Source organism: Balaenoptera acutorostrata, chromosome 16, assembly GCF_949987535.1.
Source record: "Balaenoptera acutorostrata chromosome 16, mBalAcu1.1, whole genome shotgun sequence".
NCBI lineage: Eukaryota > Metazoa > Chordata > Mammalia > Artiodactyla > Balaenopteridae > Balaenoptera > Balaenoptera acutorostrata.
The window spans coordinates 84,710,923-84,737,249 of NC_080079.1; the positions used below are offsets into that span (position 1 = coordinate 84,710,923).

The following is a 26,327-nucleotide window of genomic DNA, read 5'->3' on the forward strand; positions in this document are numbered from 1 at the left end:
CATTGCATGAGGGTTCCATTTTCTCCACATCCTAACCAACACTTGTTATTGTCTGTATTTTTTATTATAGCCATCTTGGTAGGTATGAAGTGTATCTCATTGTGGTTTTGATCTGCATTTGCTTGATGGCTAATGATGTTGAGCATCTTTTCTTCATGTGCTTATTAGCCAGTTGTATATTCTTTTTGGAAGAGAGCTTTTCTACTTTATTACAAAGAGAAGAAGCCTTTATGTGGTCAGAAAAATACAAGGTTGATCTTTTTTCCCTTCCTGTGAAACACTACTGTTCAAACTGCAAAGTGAATCATCTCAGTTCACCTCTTTATGTTCTATCACATTCACTTTGGAATGGCTGCCTTTGGCTGCTGAAAATCTAACCCTTTAGTGAAAAGGGTGACAAAGTCCCCTGACCAACAGTTCTAGAATATCCCATTTTTACTTTGTGCTTCGATGTATACCTCCTATATATATCTCTTCTTTGGAGAAATTATTCACATCTTTTGCCCATTAGAAAAATTGGGCTATTTGTCTTTTTATTGTTGAATTGTAAAAGTTCTTTACATAGTCTAGATACAGGGTGGTTTTTTTTTTAAATTTATCTATTTATTTATTTATTTGGCTGCACCGGATCTTAGTTGCGGCACGCGGGATTTTTGTTGCCCCGTTCAGGATCTTTAGTTGCGGCGTGCAGGCTCTTAGTGGCGGCATGTGGGATCTAGTTCCCTGACCAGGGATCAAACCCAGGCCTCCTGCATTGGGAGCGCAGAGTCTTAACCACTGGACCACCAAGGAGGTCCCTAGATACGGGTTTTTTATCAGATGTATGATTTGCAAATCATTTCTCGCATTCTGTGGGTTGTCTTTTCACTTCATTGATAGTGTCCTTTGAGGCACAAAAGTTTTTAATTTTGATGAAGTTCAGTTTATCTATTTTTTTTCTTTTGGTTGCTTGTCCTTTTGATGTCATATCTAAGAAATCATTGCCTAAACCAAGATCATGAAGTTTTATACCTATGTTTTCTTCTAAGAATTCTGTAGTTTTATAAAACTCTTCCATTTGGGTCTTTGATCCATTTGGGTTAATTTTTGTGTGTGGCGTGAGGTGTTAGAGGTCTAACTTAATTCTTTTGCATGTGGATGTCCATGTGTCCCAGCTCCATTTGTTGAGCAGCTTCCTTTTTGAAAGCAATGGACACTATATCCCAACCTTACCCACCTTGGTTCCACCAGGCTGCTATGAAAGAAAACATAGCTCTTGAATCACCAAGAAATCCCAGTTCCATCTTTTTAAATCCCCTTTCACAAGTCTACCAAGGTGACTTTTCAAAAGTTTTTCCTACTTTGAACTGAGATGCTAATTTCTCTATTTTATGCTTCACTCTGTCCAAATATGTTACTTTTTCCCAGTATATGGGAAAATACCATATATGTTCCTTTTTTATTGTAAAAATTTTACAACTTTTTATGTTAGTGTTTCTTTTTTATGTCTTTGTTGGGGTTTTTTTTACAGATTACAAATTTCCTAGAAGTTAAGGAGGTGCCTGATAAAAGTTTGGTTATTTACACTATTGAGGTAATACTTAGTTTTTGAAATTAAAAGATGTAGCTTTATTCTCAAAAGCAACAAATAAAAGTATTTTCTTCTGACATAACTGCCAAATCTAAACAAATGTAAATTTTCATAACAAACCCTTGTAATGATTGCTTTTAGATTTAAAACTAATATCTTTAATGATTGTGTATTACCTTCATATAAAAATAAATGTTCACTAATAATTATTCAATTGTAAAAATTTTTCCTGCCTTCCAAATTTAAAAAGTTGTCAGTGTGCATTAAAAGCATGATGAAATTAAAAAAAAAAAAAGTAATTGTGCCATTGACATAATTAGAAAAGACAATTTTCATAATGATACTAAGGGTTGTGGTGACGAGTTTAGTGTTAAATACATTAAATTTAATGTGATACTAGAATAACAAAATATGAACTTCCTACAGACAGTTGAAGATTTATGGCTAGATAAGTACATTAGAAAGTAGATTGAATTGGGAGAGAGAACTCTTATATAATAGTCTTTATCTAGCCATCTTAGTGCAAGTGTGGCTTCTACCACCCACTGTGACATCATGATACAAGGTTGCATCATGATACAAGGTCATATTGTGATGTGAGTGTGTCCTTTAGGGCCAGGTCCTGGACATGTGTGAGTAGTGGTGGAGAAACCAGGTTTGAAATGTATGGAGGAAGAAGCTAGTCTATGGAAAATTCTAATAGTCATCAGCTATGTAAAAAGTTATTTAAGTCTTGTAATAGGAGTTAAATGACATTTTAAGAACGCAGATATATTTTTGAAGACTTGGAATAAAAACCCAAGTGCAAATGAAATGCAAACATTTTATTCAACAAATTTTGAATATATCATTTTAACTGTAATTTGGGCAGACTTTTGGAACGTTTTAGTTCAACAATTGAGAAATTACAACTTCTGATTCGGACTTATATTCAGAGAACCTTCTTTTGTCATTTTTAAATTGATTTATTAAAGAACTGAGAAAAATTCAAAATACAGTAGAATATGAAATAAGAGCAATGCAGAGGAGAAATTAAATCAATAGAAATTATTCTGACACCAGTGAGTAAATTGTAACCCCCCCCAAATTCAGATCATAGCAAAAGTAGTAATTCAATAAGACGAAAAAATACATTTTAAATAGAAGCAATGAATAGGCTAGATTGCTTGATAGTCCAGTTAGTGAAGAGGAGTGAATCACATCAACACGTTGTAAAAAGATTTTAATTTCTTGCCTTTTTACAAAAATATACTAATATCATTGAAGATAACATCAAATGTATAATATTCCTCTACAGTGGAGACATTGACACAAATTGGTTAATGAGTGCCATCTTTATAAGGAGTAAGATTATTTTAAATTGTTCACTGCCTAAGAGAACCTGAAAAGAACCTTAAGTCTTACAGTTCATATATGGAGGAAACTTGCCACAGGTTTTTTGAAATTTGACATCAATCCTAAAATGCACATGATATTACCAATAATGAGTTGTGAAGCTGAAATTTTTCTAAACTATATCAATAATAATAATAATTTCTATTAACCCAGCTAGAGGAAAGATTAAATAATCTTTCTAGTCTTTCTGTGGAAAATAATATTACAAAATGTTTGTCATATGAAGAGCTGGTTGGAGTATGAAGCCCAAGAAATAAAGTGAACTGTATTATGGATATAGGTCAAGCAGTTGACAATTTTTAACTTATTTTAAAATTTTGTGATACTTGTGGAATTTGTCAGCTTTTTAATATATCTAATTTGTTGTTAATTCCTTAATCATTCTATGTATTCACTTGTGTGATTTCTGTACATTCACTTGTATACACGATTTTTTTCATAATTTAGCTTCAGGCTCCGCAAAGCCTGCTCTGGCTGTTCCTTGTACCTGGTTCTGACTGGGCAGGCAGAGAAGGGAGATGAGTGAGAAGGTGACGGCTCTGGTCTGGGTGGCTTGGAAAGGGTGGTGGCAGGAAAGGTAGGGAGAAGTAGATTCCAAATATATTTCAGAGCAGATCTGGCAGGAGTGGCTGAAGCGTTGGATGTAAAGGGTGAGGGAAAGGGAGGAACCAAGGATGCTGTGCACCCGGCCCCCCGCCCCCCTGATTCTGATTTGAACAGTTGGGTGGATATTAGCACCGTTACCTGGAAGCCTGGAGAAGGAACAGGTTTAAGGGAAGAAATATAGAGCTCTTTCAGACATGCTGAGTTTGTCCTGATTTCCTCACTGTACTACACTGCCTTTCCATGATGCTTATACCTTATACTGTAGTCACGCCCACATTAGACTATAAATTCAAAGAGGGCAACAACTGACTCTTCTTTGCCCTTGTGAGCATAAAATTTTCACTCAACTGAATTTAACATGTGTTGCACCAACTATATGCAAGATGCTTTACCAGAGCTATTTTTAAATCTTTTAAATCAAACTCTACCTACAAAAAAAATGCAAATCGATAAGAACCCAGGTTTAGAATGAAACAGAACAGGGTTAGCACCTTAGTTCTGTCACCTGCTAATCGTGGGCTCTTTGAACAATAGCATAAGCTCTCAGAGCCTCTTGTTCCTCATCTGAAAATGAGAATGATTATCCTTACCTCGTAGGATTACCACAAGTAAAAATAGAACAGTGTATACAAAATGCTTATCACAGTGCCTAGCATACATGAGCACTCAATAAATGCTAGGATGCACTTGCATTTGGTTTTCTTGCCAATACAGATAATATCTACAGCACAGCCATCACAAAGTCAGTGTACTAGACAACGTTAAGAGAGAGAAGTTACATTTTCAGCCTAAGAACATATCTTAAATAATTTCAGGAGGAGATAATAGGTTTCTGAACTCTTCCAGTCCCAAAAAGGGGGAGGGGGACTAAAAGGCGCTGTGAGCAAAAATAGAATGAATTTACCCAATTCTTTGCTGCACTATTTAACCTCTGCTTTCTTAATCATATGCACAGCAGGGGAACGGATGTGCTAAAACAATTCATGTGTCATGAACAAGCAGCCACAGATTTTAGCTCAAAAATCACACTAGGAAAACCACCAGTTGGAAGTAAAGTAATAAGGCCAAATTTATTTTTTTTAATTGAGTCTTGCGTTACAAGCAACCCTTTAATTACATTAATCAAGCAGCCTTCCTCTCAGCAAATGATGAGGGAAATACATTGTTCTAACTTTTGCTAAACTTGTTTTAAAAATTGCTGGATATTATTTGGGCATATGGAAAATAAATCCCTTGATTTCTTTTTTATTTTTTTCTGCATCATTTCAGTGTAGCTATAGCAAAAGACAAATATACACTTGCTTCTAGACATGATTTACTCTAAAAGACTATAAATCACATTTTAAATTTAAAACCTTTACAACATTTAAATATTTAAAACATTAGCACCCCTCGAACAAAATTTCATTTTGTCATTGTTAGACTTTAACATGATAACTCTTATTTCCATTGTTCTCATTTTTGACTCTTTGATATATGTTCCCACAAAATCCCCAAGAAAATGGGCTCTACCAATTGGATGATTGTCAGTCAGAAGGTTACTTGCCCCATGTGACAGATGGAAAACCTGAGGCTTACAGGAAATTAAATGACTTAAATGTGCAAGCTGGAACTAAACCTAGGCCTACTTGACCCTAACTTTCGCCAACACCACGTGCATCTCCTGTCCTGTAATGCTCTCCTACTCTCTATGCTTTTGGACATGCACTTTCCCTGTCTGTATGTCTGTCTGTCTTTCTGTATGGGATTCTCTCTCTCTGTCAACCGCATCTGCATGCTGACTCCTATTTATCCTTCAAAACTTAATACAGGTACCATCTCCCCTTTACAATTTCCCTGAATCTCTTCCTCTCTTGCCTCCCACCAGAATGAAGTAGCTGTCTTTCCTCTCTACTTCTAGAACACCCTACATATACTTCTAGCAGTTATTTCACTCTGCAAATTATCTTGTATGTCATCCCTACCAAGAACCCCATGCACACTCTAGATTGTGACCTCCTTGAAAGTAGAGGAATATTTGATGATCATCCCTGAATACCCAGGGCTTAGACAGTGCTGGTTTATAGTGCATACTCAGTAAAGGCACACTGAAAATGATTGTATAATTGAGAACTTTAAAAACATAGAGTGCCTTACTTGCTGAAAAAATGATGAAAGCTTTAAGGAGGACCTGGGAGTTTAGCTGAACTTTTGAAGATATATAGGATTTATAGAGGAGAAAGGAATGTTAAAATTTAAAGCAAGTGATTTGTAATAATCCCTGAATCAAAAATTTCCAAAATATAACATCGTTAAAGGAAACGTCAAGAAATTTAAATTATATTTCTGTCATTGCCAGAATGCGATGAAATTGAGAATGTAATAAAATAATATTTTACAGTAAGAGCCCTAAGAGTATACATTAAATGTTTTCTTTTCTGGTCTTTAAAAATGATTATTGCTGTGTAATTTACATTTTGTTCAAGTAAGTAACAACAAACATGGCATCTTTTCAATCAGTGTCACCAAGCAGCCCAGCACCAGTTTATTTAATCTAATATTTCATAAATGAAACTTGTTTGAGCCAGATAGTTCTTCTCAGATAACTAATAACAATCTTGGTTCGTGGTGAAACAAAACTAGCCCTTCCGTAGGAGGCACTCCTGTGTTGCACTGGCCTATCAGCCCTCCTCACGGTAGGAGGCACTGAAGAGTCAGAGCTGATGTCCTCAGAAAGGAGGCACCATTAGCCCTGGTGTTCACTGCCGTACAACAATCATAAACCAGCATCTAAGAATAAATACAAAACCTTCAGTGTCTTACTAAGAGAATGGAGCTTGAAAAGCCCAGTAATTCAATAAAGTTGAAATAAAATATGGTAAACATTTTGGAAGGGAGGTGCTGTGGTCTGAGTTTTTATTTCTAAATGCACACCTATATTCTGCAGACCTATATTTAAGTAGATCAGCCATTTGCTACTTTTGTCTTGGATTAGTATCCAGGCATTTGCAAGAGTAGCAGTATTTCAGTGCTATTCTTGTGTATATATATAGTCAGTAATGTTTGTCCAGGGCTTTGGGAGGAAAGGGCTACATAAATGTCAGTAGTTATTAATATTTGGATTTTTTTATATTTAGCTATCAAATGTGTTTTTCATAATCTGTGACCAGAGGTCTATTTGTGTCCCTCCAACTGTAAACATTTTAAGCAAAAATAACCATCAACCAACAATAGTATTTGTTCTGTTCTTCTATATTATTAAAGTAGTCTTTATCAGTAATTAGCAATTATGCTCAATTTCTTCAAGAGCCAAGTTTATTTTAACATGTTTTCATATGCAGGTGGTTTAATGCCACTTACTCCTCTGCCTTTGGGTGATTATTATGAAGAGTAGCTAGCTGACACGGTGTCCACCTACATACTCCACCATGCCCTTCCCTCCTCTGCTCTGGTCTTTGGCTTATTCCCTAACCAGCACATCATTCAGTCATTCTGTCGTCAGCTAAATAAAGTGTGACTAACCCAATAGTCTTCTCTTCTAACTTAATTGTGTAGATATTTTCACATATCATTATAATTGATTGTACAGGTGTTTGTATCCCCTGCCTTCCAACTCCACCTTCAGGCTGACTCCTGTGAGAGCAGAAATCCTGCCTGTGATGGGGCTGCCTGGATGGAATGTGCCCAGATCAATTGAATTGAACTGAAATCTAAATCTTACACAAGGAGCAAAACTTCTTTTAAACGTGATCTGGTACAGCGTGAAGCTTACTAGCGGAAAATCAGAGCAAAGCCAGCAAAATGGCTTTTTACTTTTCTCTTAAACGGTATTTCCACTCTATTTCTTTGAAAAATCCAATGTATTTTTTTTTTAAAGGGGTCGGGAGTATGAAATAGTTGGGTTGACCTACAACTGGTTCTCGAGACTAGAGTTCAACTTCCAGTTTAGGTTAAAAAAAATAGATTTGGGGTCCTCTTAACCACATGCCTATCCGCTAATACATTTTTTTAAGAATCATGCAAATTCCCATGTTCGGCATTGACTCATAAGAACAAGAATGGTCGAAATTTACTGGCAGGGCTACATAAAGCAGTCTACAAATACAGGCCTATACTCTTTCTGGCTCAAGCTGGCAACATTAGCCCTTCACTTTTATGAGCACTAAATTCCACTCTAGTTTTAATAATAATAATAATAAATATAATAATAAAATCTTGCTTATGTAAGAGATTCATCTTGTTAAAAATACATTGAGACTCATGGTACTTTATAGGACCCAATTTATACTCTGATGATTTAAAGGTGATAACTTCATGTGATTCATTGCCAACTAGTTCTGAATTTTAATGATATAATGACTCATCATGATTTTTTCGTTTCCTAGAGAACCAGCTTGGTTAAAACCATTATAGTTGTTTTTACTGGGGTCGTCTGAACTACGGTTCCCAGAATGCTCATGAAAGGGACATGCTTGTGTGTTCTGAACAGCCGTAATCTATCATGGCTGGTGCCAGGTCGACACATTATGAGTTTACAGTGTCAGCCCAGTGAATTAAAGCTTTGTTGTAGACCAGCTTGCTATGCAGTTATTTCCAGTTCATATCCTATAAATCATCACTCTTCACATGGCAATCGGCAGTTTCCATTTAGCATTCGAAGCATCCATGTTTTGTCTTAATTGTGCTGTCTGATTCTGCACCTAGAACAGTGTGACATGACTGGTACCAATAGCTTAGAAAATAAATTTCACTGTCACCAGAACCTATTTAAGGAATATTCTATGTTCTCACATTTTTTGTTGTTGAGCTGTTTGGTATTTATGTTAAAATAATAGGAAATGAATTTAAATAGAAACACTTCTCCTGTCTTATCTCTGCAAACAAAAAAACATAATTTACAATAAATTAGCACAGCAGTTGTTAGTGTAGCTCAGCTTTATTTTGCAATTCTCACACCTAAGCTCACAAGATGACACTTTTTCTGATAAGGTAATCTTTATAAGGTAGTCCTGTAGTTGATTAAATCTGACAGATGCTAGTGAGATGGTGAAGTTCAGAGATATAACAGCAAACACTTTTTAAAAATTCTCGTTAAAATAATAAAATGTCTTATGACATACCAATAGAAAAATTGATCTGACAAAGGAATAAGTTAGTTACAATGCTATATTTCTGTATCCAATTATTTACCAATAAGCAAGTAAACAAACCAATAAACTGTAAGGAAAATGGTATTTTTTGGAATAAAGAATTACTGTAAAAGATTATCTTCTTAGTATTTACCGTTTCTTAGTATTTACCATTACTGCTGAGCTGAACGAGAATAAAATTTTCAAATACAAACAGAAGCTACAGGGACTTCTCTGGTGGCACAGTGGTTAAGAATCTGCCTGCCAGTGCACGGAACACGGGTTCAAGCCCTGGTACGGGAAGATCCCACATGCCGCAGAGCAGCTAGGCCCGTGCGCCACAACTATTGAGCCTGCGCTCTAGAGCCCGCGAGCCACAACTACTGAGCCCACGTGCCACAACTACTGAGCTCGCGTGCCACAACTACTGAAGCCCGTGCGCCTAGAGCCCGTGCTCCGCAACAAGAGAAGCCACCTCGATGAGAAGCCCACTCACCGCAACTAGAGAAAGCCCGCGCGCAGCAACAAAGACCCAACGCAGCCAAAAAATAAATAAATAAAATTTAAAAGAAAAAACAAAACAGAAGCTACAGAAATAGAATATGTCTTTGCATAACATTTTGATACTCTATGTGTTCTTCAGAACATGCCTTGAACTCCAAATCCTTCAGAGGTAAAACCTTCATCTTCTCCTAGGGCAATGATGATAATCAATGGGCTGATGTTTCCAATGATACTCCAGTCATGAATCTGTTAAGGCCTAGTTGTAGATTGAATAATTAGACTAACCTAATTAATACTATGACTTAGTTTTGCAATGCACCTTTATTATGTGAAAGGGTTTAGTTCTGGTTTCTTATATCTAGCAGAATTTTGAAACAGTAGCTCACTGTCCTTGCTAGTTTTTGATTACTTAAATGATGTTAGCTTTGTTAAAATCGATTTATATTACAACCTATTGAAGCACTATATTACAGCATGTGCTGTTTTCTGATTTTCTCATCTAAATATCAGTTGCCTAATGTACAGAGTTCATTTATAAATACCAGGAAGTTCCCTGGATCGAGTAAATTAACATGATGGGCCAGATTCTCCGGCTTCATTAGCAACCCCTCATACCAAGGCTGTGTTCATACAAGTGTGAAAACCAGAACGATCCTTCAAGGGTTTTCCTGTCCTGAATAATTTCCTCATCAGGGAACAGGCTACACTCATCCTAGTATTCTGGTCTTACCGCCACAATCTATTCATTTTGCATAATTCCATGGACACCCCCTGGAAGAATCTAACCATTAGCATTGCAGGAAAATGTAAAGTCAAGGAGGCAGGCTGGACACCCAGATGAGGAGCACCCTGAGTTATAGGTCATAGTGGGAGGGCGGGGGAGAGATACAGAAAAAAAATTTCATAAAATTTGGCACCCTCTATGTCAATAGACTATATAACAGGGGGAAATAGTAAAAGAATGATTTACTGACCATATGAGACCACAGTGATTTCCTACATTCAATTATTCAATAAATATTTATTACTTTCCCACTGTTTATCAGTCACCTGCCAGGCAGTCAAGTAGGGAACAAAACAACAAAACAGACCAAGTCCCTACCCTCAAGGAGTTTTGTTTAGGCTTTGTTTATTGTAGACTTAAATACGTGACATGAAAATCTAAAAATAAAAACAACCTTCACACTTTTAAGCTCTTCCAACATGCCAGGCACTGTGTAAGTGCTTCACACACATTGATTTAATCCTCACAAAAACCCATGCAGTGGGTAACTATTGTTATCCCCATGTTCTAGATGAGGACAGCGGCCCTTGCTGGGGGACCATGGATGAATAAGCATCCTCAGAGAGCTGCAGTTATGCCTTTTGCTTGTGACAATGACAGTGTTTCAATGTAGCAGATGACATAGGTTTTTTTGGTGCAAAGAATTTTAAAATAATATTTGTGCATTCTCTGTTTCTCACTCAAAGAAATGAAAGATTCAAACTATGAAAATAGGGGCTTAAAATCCGCAAGACAGAAGCAGCACTATATAGTCCCTATAGGACAGCTGTTGAGATAAAGCCAAAGCACCATGGGTTTGTGCTAGAAAAGTAACTCGGCACAGCTGTCTAATTCTTTTTATGAAATGGTTGGAACTGATCAGAAACTAGAGCCGCAGGACGGACAATGAAAGTCGTCCACAGCAGACCTAATATCTTATTCACCCAGGTTGACTTTAAAATTATATCAGTCATGTAAATTATTTCACTGTCTTCTGTCGTGAGTCACTGGGCTATATTTAATTTTAATCATTAAAATGTAAAAATAATAAAAGCCACCAAAATAGTCTATAGTCAATTTTCTGATAAAGCAAATTTGTTTTTTCCCCCATTTGTGATGTAAATGGCCTCCAGAAAGTTTTTCAGAGCTAAGTGTTAATTAAAAATATGGAAATGGATTTAAAGTACATTACAGCACACAGTGGAAGAATAATCACAAGAGATTTGTTCACACAGTCATACCCATTTCTCAATGTGTTTTTTAACTATCTAGGTTATTGGTTGTTTTTCTGCGTGCCTGTTCCTAGAAGAAAAAAAACAACAACTGTGATTCCAATGAAAACAGTAATTACAATTACAACAAATAGGACAAATTGCTATTTGATCAGGAACATACAGTTTTAGTCACCAAAAGCAAACTGATGCTCCTAGACTTTCCTATTTACACAGATGAATTAAGCATGTTCTCAGATTTGTTTATAAACCAAATGCTTTTTATATCTTGCCATCTTTAAAAAAAAAAGTTCAATCCTCCATGCCTTACTCTTGTTAACTTATTTTGGAACAATGCACTGTGGTGCTGTGAGGAACCAGAGAACAAATTCTCTTTCTGAAATTCCCTGAGAACTTGTGCTTTCATATATCTAGTATGCATATATCATTTTACTCTTCTGAACTTCTATTTCCTCACTTATAAACTGTAGAGAAACATTTTGGGGGAATCCATAAAGAACCAGTGGGGTTTCACTTGCCCCTAAGGATTGGGTACATGGACTTTGGAGTCAAATAGATCTGGGTTCAAGTTCTGAGGGAATTCCACATTCTCTAACTGTGTGACCTTGACCAAGTTACTTAACCTCTTTGAACTTTAGGTTCTTCACCAAAAAATGAGATCAATAAAACCTCTCCTCACAACGTAGTATGAATTGAAGGACCTAATATTTGTAATGTGCTTTCTAATTAGCCCAATGCCAAGCTCAGAGCAAGTTCCCTATGAATGAGAGCTGCTTTTTTTCCTCATCAATGTGCATCTTCCTGGTGGTGGCCAGCACTGCCACAAGTCCAATGGGTACCATTCACATTGTTTTGGGGGTCGAGGGTGCCGGCAGACAACCCATGGAGAGCAATGTGAATCATGGCCCCTAGAGTCAGGCAACTCAGAAAGTCTAACAATTGTCTGATGTTACCCCCATCAGGAACTACATGGGGGGAGCGGTATCTCTGAGGAATTCTTTAGAATGTTAAACTGCTCTGTGTCTATAAGGCAAGTATTAGTCAGTTTAAGCAATACAGTCAAGTCTGTGAAAAGCCGTTTAGTTGTTTGGCATTGTGCTAATCAAACAAATACTCTAGGGCTCCATTCATCAACTGAGAAATACAAGCATTGCCCTGATGCAACAGTAAACCATTAGGTTTGCTGCTCCAAGTGGTGTCATTGTTCAGGACAAACTTTTTAAAGTGAATCAGAGCTGATCAGACTGGCAGCCCTGAAAATTTTTAAATGAATGGTTACCCTAACAGAAGACTCAACACCTAATGAATGCCTCCTGCCTACAGAGACCTGATCTGGGGTGTCATGATCAGTAAGACATGGTCCCTGCCCTCAGGAAGTTTCCACGAAGTGGTGGGAGATCACTCATCCCCGGCTGTAATTCAGGGCACAATGTAACAAATACCATAAGAAGAACAAGCAAATACTCTGAAGCACAAGGAAAAGGTCACTGTGGTGAATGAGCTGTACTGGGAGCCCAGATGGAATATCAGCTGACGGGGGTGAGGGGGAAATGCCCTCCCAGCAGAGGCGGTAACACAGGCGAGACCCTGGCTGGGAAAGCACCTCCATCTATGCTTTTTTTTTTTTTCTTATAATAAATATTTATTGAGCACCCACTGTATGCCAGGCACTGTGCATATTGGGCACAAGCCAAGTAGTCCAGTATGGCTGGAGCTCAAGATCTCTAAGGCAAGAACTTGGACCCAAAGCCTACCCAATGGGCACTGTCATGAAAAAGAAGGGAGCAGGTCTGGCAGACATCACGGAGGTGCCCCCAACACGTTTTGTGACGGATTTAATGTTAGGCACAAGGGAGAGTTAACAACTGAAGACAACCTCGAGATTTTGAGTCTGGTAACCAAGAAGCTGGTGACGCCATTGAGAGAGAAAGCAAATGGAGGAGCAGCGGGTCTGGAGAAGATAATTAAGTAGAAATAAATGGACAAGCTGCAGCCTGTCCAAGATTCCAGTAAATACTGAGTGTGTAATCCAAATATTCTTCTACATCATGACATAAAAATACTGAATCTGAGGTTCTGTATAGGCTGGCGACTGTGAGTCTTGTATAAATAGAGAAAAGAACCACTTGAAATGTAGTAACATAGGATAGAACATCTGTAACTAGGCTAGAGATGACCTAGTCCAACCCCCTAATTTTACAAATAAAGAAACCACATCTCAGACATACTCTCTGCTGAGTGGCAGAGCCAATCTAGGACTCTGACTACACATTTAAGGGGAAAAAAAAAAATCCAGATTTCTAAAACATTCAAATCTGGAATACAGATACCACCTAAATTTTTCAGAGTTGCTGTTATTTCAGTTTGTTTGTTTTTAACTAAACTAGCATGATTTACAGCTTATAGGTGAAAGATCTTTTTTGATAAAATTCTATTGCCATATATGCCATTGTCCACAAAGTCAGTTTCGTAGTTAATTTCCAAGAAATCAGATTCCATGAAAAGCCTCAGAACTTTAGGGTACCTAGAGCTGTTCCTTGCAGGGGAAGACATGCCTCTTCTTAGGTCACTGAAACAATGACACCCCTGTGTACATAACAAGGGCTGCCCTGCATGGAAGGAAGGGCTTGGGTGCTTCCTGAAAAGATCCCTGTTTGTAGAATGCCGGGCACATAAGTGTAATCAACAGCAGTTTCCTCTGAAGCAAGAAAATCCTGCCCTGCTGACCAAAGAGTGCCTAATACAGTTACAGAATCAGTTAGTGTAGATTTTAAAAAGGAGGGGGGAGGGAGGTGGCGGGAGCTAAGCAGAGAGGGAAATATTTATAACTGTGACAACATGTTTCCTTGTAATAATTTATGAGCCCACTGGAGAAAAAGGAAACATACAAACTATGAATAAAATATCCAAAATATAAACATTATGCCTTCTGCAAATTTTCTTTAGTTAAAAATTAAGGTTGAGGTTGACTAAAGTAAATGAGTATATTTTCGTGGTCTCCTATTTCCTTGATGCTAAGGCTTACCAACTGATTTACAACTTCCTGTGTTGTTTTTTAATCTATATTTGTCAGCACATTTTTAATGTCAGATTACTTAAAATAGACATCTTGGGTCTAAGAGGTCAGGAATAATAATATTATGTTGACTTCTCTAAATATTTCATAGCACTTACAAACATTCTAGTTTAGGCCAAAAAAGCTTTATATTTCTAAATGAAATAAGTTTCAATATAGTTTTAAGATTTCTTTTTCTTTCAACTGATATCTTCAGGGCTGAAGTGCAGTTCAATCCATATACTTTGAAGTTAAGTAAATTACATGTATAGCTTTATCCAAATAGTTTCAACCTCCTTTTACTCAGATAACTTAAATTGGGAAAATAACAGGAAGTCCATGAAAAGAGAAAGACAAGAACCAAGGACTTAGGGTTCTTCCACTGTAGTTTCTCTTCTAACCATTATGATTTATAGTCTCTTATAATTTCTGCAAATTACAGGTACTTGTTCAAAAAGAGTATTACCAAGTATAAAAGCCATGAAATAGCTTAATCTTCATATAAGCTACCATAAGATGTAATTAAAATGCCACATTTATAAAATCAAAATTTTAAATTTATATTTCGTAATTCAAAATAGGCTCTCCACAAAGATAATTGCATAACTCATTATTCTAACTGATACCTAATTTCCCAATTCTTAAAACAAGAGATAATTTAGAGTATTTCCTCAATTTTAAATACTAAAAACCTCAAATTTAAATAGAACACCCTAGATGAAACCAAACAAAAATTCACCCATGATCAGAACTGTTTGAAATACTTTATTCTGAGTTCAAGGATATGCCTTTTAGAGTATAACTTAGTAAGCTTAGTAAACAAATATACCGAGTGGCTTCTAGAAGATATTTTTGAAAAGAATTAGTTATTTTCTAACTGTTTTTAATGGAACCAACCATATTTTCAGTCTCTCACCCTGAGGAAGTTGCAAGATAAGGTCAATCCAAGAATCGAAACTAAGTACAATGTTGAACTTAGTAGCTGTAAGAGCTCTGGTATTTCAATTTTCACAAGAAAGGCATGTTGAAAGTTTGCCCTAACTTTGCTTTTGACGAAATTTGTTAAAGGAAATCTTTTTTGAATTGAACTCCATCTGGGAAACCACAGGCCACACTGGATGCTGAAAAACAAAAGATAAAAAGAGTGATAAATTGTGGGGGAGGGGAGAAGCAGGTTTTCTAATTTCGGAAGTTGGGCTTAAACACTCTCCTTTTCTAAATGAGGTGGTTTGCAGGAGTCCTGACCAGGCCGTCTAACTACCTAATTATGTCATGCTAGGTCCCAAAAGAGAAGTTGTTTGGATCCAGGGAATTTGGCAAATCAAAGGGCATTGGATGCATGTTTGAGAGTTTAAAAATTGAGACTATATGGAAACAGGGTGATGACATGTCCTCATTGACAAATTCTTCTGAGTTAATTGGATTGCTTGGGCGATGTTAACAATTAAATATAGAAAGAGCATGAACCAGTATCCCCAACATGGCTACTCTAATCTGTCTTCCAGTGCTGGCATTAGAAAGATGATCCTTTCAATAATAACAGTAATTACAAATGATAATAATAATACACCTTTGGGTTTAATAATACTTTCCCTTTGAAGAACTCCCAACATTTTTGCCCACATTATCTAATTTGTACCCTGAAACAATTTGATGAAGTAGCCAGGTAGCGATTATCATTACTTTCCTTTTACAGATAAATAAACTGAGGCCTAGGGATTTCTTAGCATCACACAATTAGGAATAGAGCCAAGTCTAAAGCCTATCATTCAGTGGTCTATCTTCCACATTATTGCCATCTTTAGAAACTGGGTATCTGAAGTACTGTTCTAGCCCTCACGAAGTGTTTGCACCAGAGCCAGATCAAAACATCTTTTCCTGTTAAATTGCATTTACATTACAAGAAGGTACCCTTTTTCAAATTCATTAGAGAGGATTTTGTTGTCTGAGGTCATTAAGATAGGAGTACTCGATTTCTTTTCAAATTATAGTGTTTCTTTTCAAATTATAGTGTTTTCTTATGCAGAAGTACACTTAGAAATACCAAAGATGTCTTAATACTCTGGAATCAGTTTCTTTAACTATCTAACTTTTTTAGAAAGACTTTCAAGCCCATGTTAAACAAGATCAAATCAAGAGATATAAATAAAATGGGCACAAGGTGTTAACTGGAGTGCCCTAGCCAGATTGCAAATTGGTTTACTGGGGCCCGCCAACTTAAATTCCTCTTTGCGGCTTCAGCTGGTCGGGGTAGTCTTTATTTCCTGTCCTCACTTGTACTGTGTTACCGTTCACTGTCTAGGTGATTAGCTTGTGAATCTGAGGGTCTCAGAGCTCTATTAAGTTATAAATGTTCAAACTACCAGTATGCTGTGAATAAAAATAGAAGTTGCTATTAGATGTCTATTCATACCCTGCAGAAGCCTGGCAACATTTTGAACCTTTTCAAAACGTAAATACTGCATATTAAGCATAGGAAAGAAAATTAATGTGCTGCATTTGCGAATTTATTTCCAAGTCAAAAATGCAAAGGGGGAGGAGGACTCTTGTAGCAGAATTGATCTTCTACATTTATAGGGTATGTTAAGAAGTTTGTAATGGCCTGAACACAAAAGAAAAACACTTGAGAAATGGATTAATTTTAGTTTCTCTGATAATCTCAGCTTTTGAATTTCCTCTTTTGATTTTAAATTTATGGCTTCAGTATGACATTACCAGAGTTGATTGCATTTTGCAGGTGGCATTCATGTGTTGTTACTTTATGTGTAGTATATTGTGGGCAATGGGTTACAATTTGTGTTAAAATTTTCCAAAATGACACAGTACTTCTTAATTAGACTTGCAAATGAGTAGTGCCTTTTTTTTCAAGGAGAGAAAATAGTTAAAACATTACAGGAAGTTTTGTGCTTTTTTTCCCTTAGTTAGTATTGGGAGAAGTTTGCCATAAAGTTTTCTTCCTGAAACTTTGACAGTTTGTAGTAAGTTTTGATTTACATATGAAGTCATCATCTGACAATTCCAAATAAGTGTCTTTTTGAAGCATACCAGTTTTTTATGTGTCTATAGCTCAAAAAGAGTTTAACAGATTTATCTTGTTTTTTGCCATTCAAAACAGTAGAAAGTTGTCATCTCAATGGCATTTTTAATATTTTGAATAACCTAATAACTAAATTTAGTAAGTTAATAATTGCCATCTTAATCATAGGTTTCAGTGATACAAACAGTACCCACAAATCACCTACACTTTTTTCAAAGAAAAACAATAATAACAATAAACAAAAACCAAAAAAATAAGAAAACAACAAACAAAAATAATAGACTACAGTTAATGCTACCAATGTTAACACATAAAGTAGAAAAAGAAAACACGCAGTAACACAATTTTCAGATAAAATCTTTATACTTCTTCTCAGGCACAGTAAGATCAAGAAGCAGATTCTAATTCTTACAAGTATTTTTCAGACCTAAACTGACCCTGTCCTTAGTTCTAGGAGGTTCAAAATTCCTATCATTTATTCCCATGGTAAACGTCCATTTCATACTGAATATGTAAATTCTTAAAAGAGCTCTAGTGATTTCATTTGGCTTGTAAGTAAAGATCTTGGATGTTTTTAAAGCTACATAATGTTTGGTGATGAAATTTTGTACTTATGAGTATTAAATTATGCCAAAAAGCCATTTACTTGATATTCTTTAAATACCACGGCACAATGCAACTAAACTCAGATTATAAACCATCTTAAATAACACTAATGCAATGTGCACTTAATGAACACTATAACTAACTTAATTTTCATGTAACAGATAACATCTGGGGGAAATGTATATTGGTAAGTTATGCAAAACTAATTTCTAGCGACCACATCTATAGATGTTATTTATTGTACGTTCACTTAACAGTTCATTATTCTGTTTAGAAATCTATTCTCTTCTTTATTAGAGCTTTTAATGTACTCACCTTAGTTCAAATGGTCTGCTCATTATCAGAAAAAATATAAATGGCATTCACATGGAACAACATGATTGTTTTTATTATATCCATTTGTGTGCAAGCACTCAAAAATGGCAAGAGAAACACATTTATTGCTTTACATTCAAAGTAATATTTAGGAGGTATTTGAAAGTCAAGCAAAACCAATCATTTGGCCAAATGATGTACGTGTATAATCAGAAACTCCTGATTTTTAATCTCAGCATTAGGCCTCAGGCAAGTCACTTAAAGTCTTTCTCTTTGTTTTCTGATCTGAAGATTATGGGTGCTGTTCTCTTATAGACTAAAAGAGGAGGTTGCTAAATCAGAGTCCCAAATAGGAGTGTTTTTTTAATAAACATACTTGATCCTTTTTCTGTTTTTATTTTAAAGATTTAAGAGGTAACATATTATACTTTTGAGGAAAAAATATGAGACAATTACAGTTCTACAGGAATGTATAAAATAGTTATAAAACTAGCTTTATTTAATTTGCTTCAACTATTCATAGACTTGAGGAAATTATAACGTTCTTTCAGAAAATCTAACTTAATAAAGCTGACCATGTCTTTCTGTTTTAAATAGATTTTATTACAGAACCAGTGATGTTGTAAAACATGAGGTTTTGTTAAAAAAAAAATACAAAGGCCTAATTGTATTTTTTAAAGAAAGTATTGCATCAGACGGTTTCGTTTAAACATATTTGCTGGCTCTGTGCTCTCACCACAATTATTGATTCTAATTTTCCTTCAAGTTGTTTTTTTAAAAGGCTACTTAATGGGGGAAAAATCACTATGATGCTTCTGGGCACTATGTTTATTTCAAACTATGTATTTGACAGTGTACCTTCTTACTACTAATGAAATGACTTTATATTTACCCTTATCTGAAATTGGGACATTCCTTTCCCTTACGGTATCTTACTAATGTAGCCAAATGTAACTCTTTGTGAAAGAGAAAAATGTAGCTGTGGTTTGGTTCATTGATAGTATGCAAAACACCCTGAAGTAAAGAAATTCTCACTGCCAGTTTTTGTGCATGAATTAAATCAAATGAATAGCTGTATGAGCTACACTCATAAAAATCAAGGAAAAGAAAAGCCCAACTCTCAGTCAGAGCTTCAGGTTCTTGGGATAAATGGGAGCTTCACTCCACCAAAGAAATGATGATGTGGAGCTGAGGAGTACACACATACACACACACACACACACACACACACACACACACATATACACACACACATACACACACACACACATACACACACACACATACACACACATACACACGCACACATACACACATACACATACACACACATACACACACATATTCACACACACACATTCACACACATACACACACACACATATACACACATACACACACACATATACACACATACACACACACACACACACCAGTGCCAAAGACTAGGAAAACAGGGTAGTTGGCAAGTAGTTCAGATGAGCCTTATAAAGAAATCCAGACCACAGCGGGTGTGAGGGATAAAATGAGATACTTGAGCACAAATATCTGCTTGTCTTTAAGTATTTAAGTGTACAATTTGTTGGAAGAAAGGGCACAGGTGGGCAGATGGTAGAATTCTCTGCTGCCAGGATGGAGAGGTGATCTATTGATCACTTCCACCAAGGAGAAAGAAAATTAGCAGAAAGTCTTAGCCTGTGTATGGGAAACCATAGCGGTAAGACAAATACGGCAAAAGAAACAAGATAAAATTCTCCTTCATTGAAAGAAAACACTTTTATCTTGCAGATTCGCTCATGCTTACTTTCTCAATGCCTGCAGTAAATTCAATAAACTCCATTCAATTCCTTCTCTTCTTTTTTCAATGTCTAACTCACCACCACTCCCCTCAAATTTCTATTTTCACCCTGTATTAAAGTCTACTTTAGTAAATTTAGTCTACTTTAGTCCACCAACTAAATACCTCATTATCTTCCCTTGTCTCTAGATTCCTATGTACAGCTTATTTATTTTACCTATAATATTTCAGAGGATTTAAAATATATTTAGCTGTTTCATTTTTCTAGCTTGGTAAAATAAAGAGCAATATAAGGTGCGGGAGGGTAAAAAAGAAGTGTGGTGAAAAAATGGTACAAATAATTTTGTGGGAAGATGAAAATGCTTGTATGTCCCATTTCGGAAAAAAACCAGCATCTTATGAAAGTGAAGAGAGAAAAGGATTGTTCTCATATGTTTTTTTGATCTTCTATTTCGATTAACAACATTTAGTCAACTTAAGATAGACAATCTGGAATGATGTCATCTAACAGAATAAAGATTAAGTGCTTAATAATATCAGTAATTTCCAAATGTGGCAACATGATGACATACTACAGTTTACCGAAAACTGCATCAGCCACAAAGTCAGCACACCAGGGTTTAACTTCCATCCCTGTCACCAAGTAATTATTTGACCTTAAGACAATCATTAAATCTCTTGATTTCCAACTTGCCTTGACCGTAGAGTTACGACACTTCAGTCCTTCTATATATTTATACTAAGCAGCAACTTCCTATAAAATCAAATTAAAATTAGTAATATGAATTCAAAGCAAAATACATTGCTATGACCAAGCAATAACCTAGCCTCCAGTTCATTCCAAAACTTATCTAAATCAAAAATATTAATATGTAAAAGATGAAGTATTATAACATGTAAGTTTATTTGAAATATTGTAGAGAAGTTAGAAATGAATATGATGATTTCAGGGTGTTTCCAGGCCCCATGGGATGGTAATTATTTGGTGAGTTTACACATTTCTAGATTTTTGTCTTAAAACTTGTAGGCTTAAAGACTGTCAGCATACAGTGGGTGGCTTCATCTCAGGGCCACAAAAACAAGCTGCCGAGACCTTACTAAATAAACTAGAACATGGATTTATTGATTTCCAATGAGAAATGTAACAGGCATGAAGATCAGAGCACTCAACTGGGTGTGTCTATGGATCATCTGAGATGGGAAGGCACAATTACGATCAGAATGTTGCCTTTTAAACATGAAATCAGAGCAGGAGGAACCATTTAGATGCATCAGATGTTTAATGCCATCAGTACGCTCATCTCCGCTCTCTCCCCCAAGTCATGGTGAGATGGACACCGCATAAGGTGACTTCTTTAACTCATTTCTTCATTTCCACTGTTGACCACCCGTCACTCTTCCTCTGGTTGGCACTCTTGCCACAGAATTATTAAAATGCTCACAGTGGCACCTTGCCTTGCCCTAGGTGTTTCTGCTCGACTTTGCAAATCTCCTCTCTGATTTACTGTATGCTGGCTATGTACATTAACCGTTAGAGCCTTTATCGTCCTCATCACCAGGTTCTCTTGGCCACTTCACCATTGTCTCCAAGAACAGCTATGCTCTACTGAGTAATAGCAATCACCATCAGGCTGTTATTGAGTGTTTTAAGCGCGAAACCCCCTGCCAGAACTGGAGAAGAGGCACAGAGGCTCTAAAACATGGTCTCTACCTCCAGAGAGCTGGTAGACAGGAGGAAGGGGACACTGACCCATGAAACAATTCAAGATCAAGGCAGTACAAAATGAAGTTCTAAACTACATGGTACAGAAAAATTAGACAGTGGGGGAAAGTAAAACGCTAGTTATCAGGTACAGAGCACAAAAAGCACTAGAGAACTAAGAGGTCGGCGGCGTCAAGAATTCAGAGGCGATGGCACTTAGAAAATAATAGACTTGGAACTTTATAAATATTGTCTGAAGTTGTGGTCACTCACCAAAGACTTTGTCATAATACAGCTCTTCTCTTCCCCACTAGCAAGTGATAGAGGTTGTGAAGCCTGCAGGTCACCCTTTCCCTGATCCTCTAGAAGAAGGAATCTCATTTGATATTTACTCAACATTCATAGAGCCACCTCCAATACTGGATATGGAAATGAAGGTATATTTCCTTTTGTCTCTTAATTCACCCTATCTAAGCATTATATTCTCTAGAGGATAGGAGAAAAAGAACAAAATGCTCTTCTATCTTCTTTCCCTCTGATTTTTCCTAGCTAAATATAAATATTTCTTTTGGCGTTGATTCACAAGTGGGCCAGCTGAGGGTGGCTCAGCAATTTTAATTACTTCTACTCCATCTTCCCCAGTCTCCACCTTCATTTTCCCCAGAGTAGGTAAAAGCACCATTACTTGATTTGTCATGATGCTCATGAATAATGAATGTGCAGGAAAACGTCAAATCAAAATCCTTCCAGATTGACATCATTTCTGATAGAAAACTATCCAAGAGAAGCCTTTACTATCAGTAAAGGCTCCAGAAATCACTTGAGTGTTGTTTACTTTTAATATTCTAGGGGTTGAATCAAGAACAAGGCCCTGAAGAGTCCCAGCCAGAAGCTGACACTTCAGAGACTGATCCATTAGTTGGTTTCACCATTGAAGATATAAAATCGGTGCTGGGTCAAGTCACAGATGACATTTTAATCAGCATTCAGGTACTCAGCCTTGATGGTGTACTCACTTACTTTATTACTGGTTAATTAGCCAACCTCAACCTTAATGTCTATAAACACTACCCACGCTCTGCCAGCAAGAGTGATGCTGATGATGGAGGAGTTCAATTTAACATCTCCACATAACTCTCAGTTGAGTCATCTGACACTCAGTAAGATCACAAAATAAATTCACCAACAGCACATAGTGTGGTGCGTTATCAGTTTACAGAATCATTCAGCATCGAGACCCCAAAAAATAACATGATAAAGACTTCGTGCCCAGTCACACTGTAAGCAATTGCTCATGCAAGAGTAATGGGAGAACATTTCTAAATAGTAAACACTAAAGCTCAGACCATAATTCTTAGCTAAGACCTTTCACCAAATTCCTACCGAGAGGCTTTCATATCTTTGAGCTCCTTCTCAGACGGTTTGCTCCTTTTCACATACCACTAATAGCTAATGGCTATGTATATTAATGGTGTTATCACTGACACCAATGGCTGCATGAAAATGGAGATGGCAACAGCCATCTCAGTAGCAACTGCCAATGATGAATCAGTTGGCTTAGTTTTATGCTTAATATATTTTCCCCATCCAAAAACAAACAAACAAACAAACAAAAAAACATTTCTACCTCAACACAAAGGCTTGCATCATTTCCTAGGCAAAATGATTAAATGAGTGATTTCCATATTTTGAGAGGATTTATAATTTCTTGTGGCAATAACAATGAATCAGTAGGACAATATACTGCATGTTTAAAATATGAATGCATCTCAGGGAAAGATTTAGTTGTTTTCTGGACATGAGACTATATATAAAAAGCACACTGTATTAACAACTAATTTAGAAGGAGCAAAAGATTAGCTTGGCAATAGCATACCTTGTTAGTTGTTTAATCATCAAATGTTAATGTACTATTTACATGAATATTTAATGATTCAATGCCAACAGAATCAGCCAAAGCCCTCGGCTTAATAAGGGGTGTTTAGTGTTTACCAGAAATAGTGAAAGGACATATTTTACACAAAGCTTTATTGTTAACAACCCCATGAATGTAATAACTGGTTACTATGTAGAAGGGCAGAATGCAGTTGAACTAAGCTAAGTTCAGAACATATCTCCTTTTTAGATTTGATAACATTTCATCTAAATATAGTTTATGTATAATCATGGCCCTGGGCTCCTTTGTGATCCTGCGGCTCTGAAATTATCACCGAAGGACTACTAGACAGTAATAGAATTGTTTGCAGGCCCCCAAAATTGAAAACATCCTTACCAAGGCCATGTTCCATGTAGTGAGCAGTATGTTTTTAACTATTCATTGAAAAAAACTTTTTAAATTAAAGCCTGCAGCATTTAAATCACTACTGTCTATAGCAGAAAGAATATGATTGCTATATGTGTGTGTTATTGTCCCACTGGCCTGCAGCCATCCTTATTGAGCTTGGAAGTCCATTAGCTGGCTCATCTAAATGTAATTAGGCATAGAAAGAACTTGGACCAGAGGTGAGGGATACAGATCTTTCAGGTGCCTTGATCATTTCCATGTTAAGTAGATTCATGGACATTAGCCTGGGCCAAATTATTGCCAATTTTTCAATAAAATTACGTGGTGATGTGGATTGATACAGTGTTTCAAGATAGCAAACCCCTTTATATATTTTCTCTCAAAAATCCTAGTAAACTCCATGCGAATTAGGCAGGCACTTACCCGATAAATAAATTGAAAATTTAGAGACACAGAAAGATTGTCATTTGTCCAGGGTTTCCAGGGTCAGAAACTGATGAAAGGCCCTGATTGGGAGCTGTGAACTGGGTTCTAGTTCTAATTCCAGTGTTATCCACAGAAACCACATAATGTCTAATATCATGACCAGACTACTTTGGTTTTTAATACTCCAGTGGTGTGGCACTTTTTCAGTGTTTACTCTTGTGTCTTGGTCAAATTCCAAGTCGGGTAATTGCTCTCTGCTTACCTAAATTTCTCCCCCTGTTTTAGATGGGTAAGTTATTTTCCACTTCTAAAACCTCCTTCCAGTGTTCTTGGCTCTTAAAACTGTCTCATAGCTGTTCAAAGGTAGCCACTTGTCAGTGGTCAGTGTATACAAACCTTTTGAAGACACTGACTTGCTGTAGGAACATTTAATGAATTATTATTTGTAAAATGTTTTAAATTTTCCAATAGTTGTTTCTCCTTCTTTATTTAAAAATCATACTCTTATTATAATTTTTGTAGGAAAAGGCAGTAGAGAATTCATGTTTTAAGTACAGTTTTTTCAGAGCTTCTCTTCCAGCATGGTTACAGGCATATTTCACTTTCTGTAATTCAGAAATTTCTGAAAATAGTGTGAATCCTTAAATTTTTTATGTTAATCTACTTACTTTCCCATTGACTCACTTTATAATTTTAGAAATTTATTAAGAATGAAGTTATCTTGGCCCTGAGATGTTAATTAAAATTATACTCAGTAGAGCAAACATTTTAAGCTTATATAGTTTAGGTATTTTAATTTTAAAGATACATTCAAAATGAACTTAGTTTGGCCCTGAGTTGTATAATAAAAATTATACCCAATGGAGCAAATCTTAATATATTTAAAGAATTATATGTCAGAGAAATATGAATGCTAGCACTAAACTCTTACATTAAATGTTGGCTGTTGGCCCTGTCTAAGCAATACGGCAAAATAATGTGAAAACCTTGAGGGAAGTTTGCCATCTTGGGACCATAGGTATTTTTAGGTCAACTTGAATTTCCAGGTTAGAAAAGCTGAGTGGGAAGTCACCTCAAGGAGTGATCACTGAAAGGGTATTGAACTCAGGTCATGGATTTTCCATTCTTTCCTAACAGGAAGTGGAACCATACCCTATCCTGGGGGTTGTAGGATAGCATGTCTGGTCAGCAATATTCTGAGGATTAACACGGAGACACCATAGACCAATGACAACCTGCTCTTGACCAGACGGGGAGTCTTGTCATCTAGCGCCCTATCACCACGGTCTAGAGATCTGAGACATGTCCCTCTGTCAGCTCTAGCAGGTGTGCACCTGACCTTCAGGAGCCTTTTCCCCAGAGCACACACTTGTGTCAGTGAATTCTGTCTCAGTGAAATACCAGAAAGACCTCCAGGTTAACGTGAAAACCTTGATGAGACAGAAGCTGGACGATGATAATACATCTGTTCTTAGTTGAAAAGAAATGAGATTATTGGTGGATATAGAATACATTAATTGAAAGCGGGGAGAGTCAATTGTCTAGTTAGAGCAGTGCTTCCCGATCCTTTGGGAATTGTAACAAGATCATTTCTTCAAACCATTTCATTCCCTGTATGGTCTAATATATAGCATGCCGTAAAGAAGCAGAAGTAATCTATGTTTAAAACATATCACAACATCCTATTAATGAAATAGTATAACGTCGGTGAATATATCACAAAATTAGGAGTTGGAATTATGAATTTAAAAGCTAACATACATGAAATTTAACATAATTAATTTTAAACTGCTTAACTTTTCAGATAAGAACTAAAGGTGGTTGAGTGGCTTGCGCAAGGCCACAGAGCTAAACTAATCCCTAGGTCACCACACTCCTAGACCCTGGCTTCTTTCAGCTCTTCTAGAATTATGCCTGCGGGGATTA

At 36.4% G+C, this 26,327-nt stretch overlaps 1 protein-coding gene across 3 annotated transcripts in view; it reads left to right on the forward strand.

Moving 5' to 3' along the window:
* CABCOCO1 (ciliary associated calcium binding coiled-coil 1) overlaps positions 1–26,327 on the forward strand; it is a 144,444-nt gene that overhangs the window by 104,897 nt on the left and 13,220 nt on the right. For all 3 annotated transcript variants that reach the window (XR_009005658.1, XM_057530914.1, XM_057530913.1), the window contains exons 6-7: positions 22,006–22,128; positions 22,541–22,681. Coding sequence is in view for 2 of the 3 variants with exons in the window: in XM_057530914.1 (XP_057386897.1) it covers positions 22,006–22,128; positions 22,541–22,681 (264 nt within the window). In the remaining variant the exon portion in view is untranslated. The remainder of the gene's footprint in view (positions 1–22,005; positions 22,129–22,540; positions 22,682–26,327) is intronic.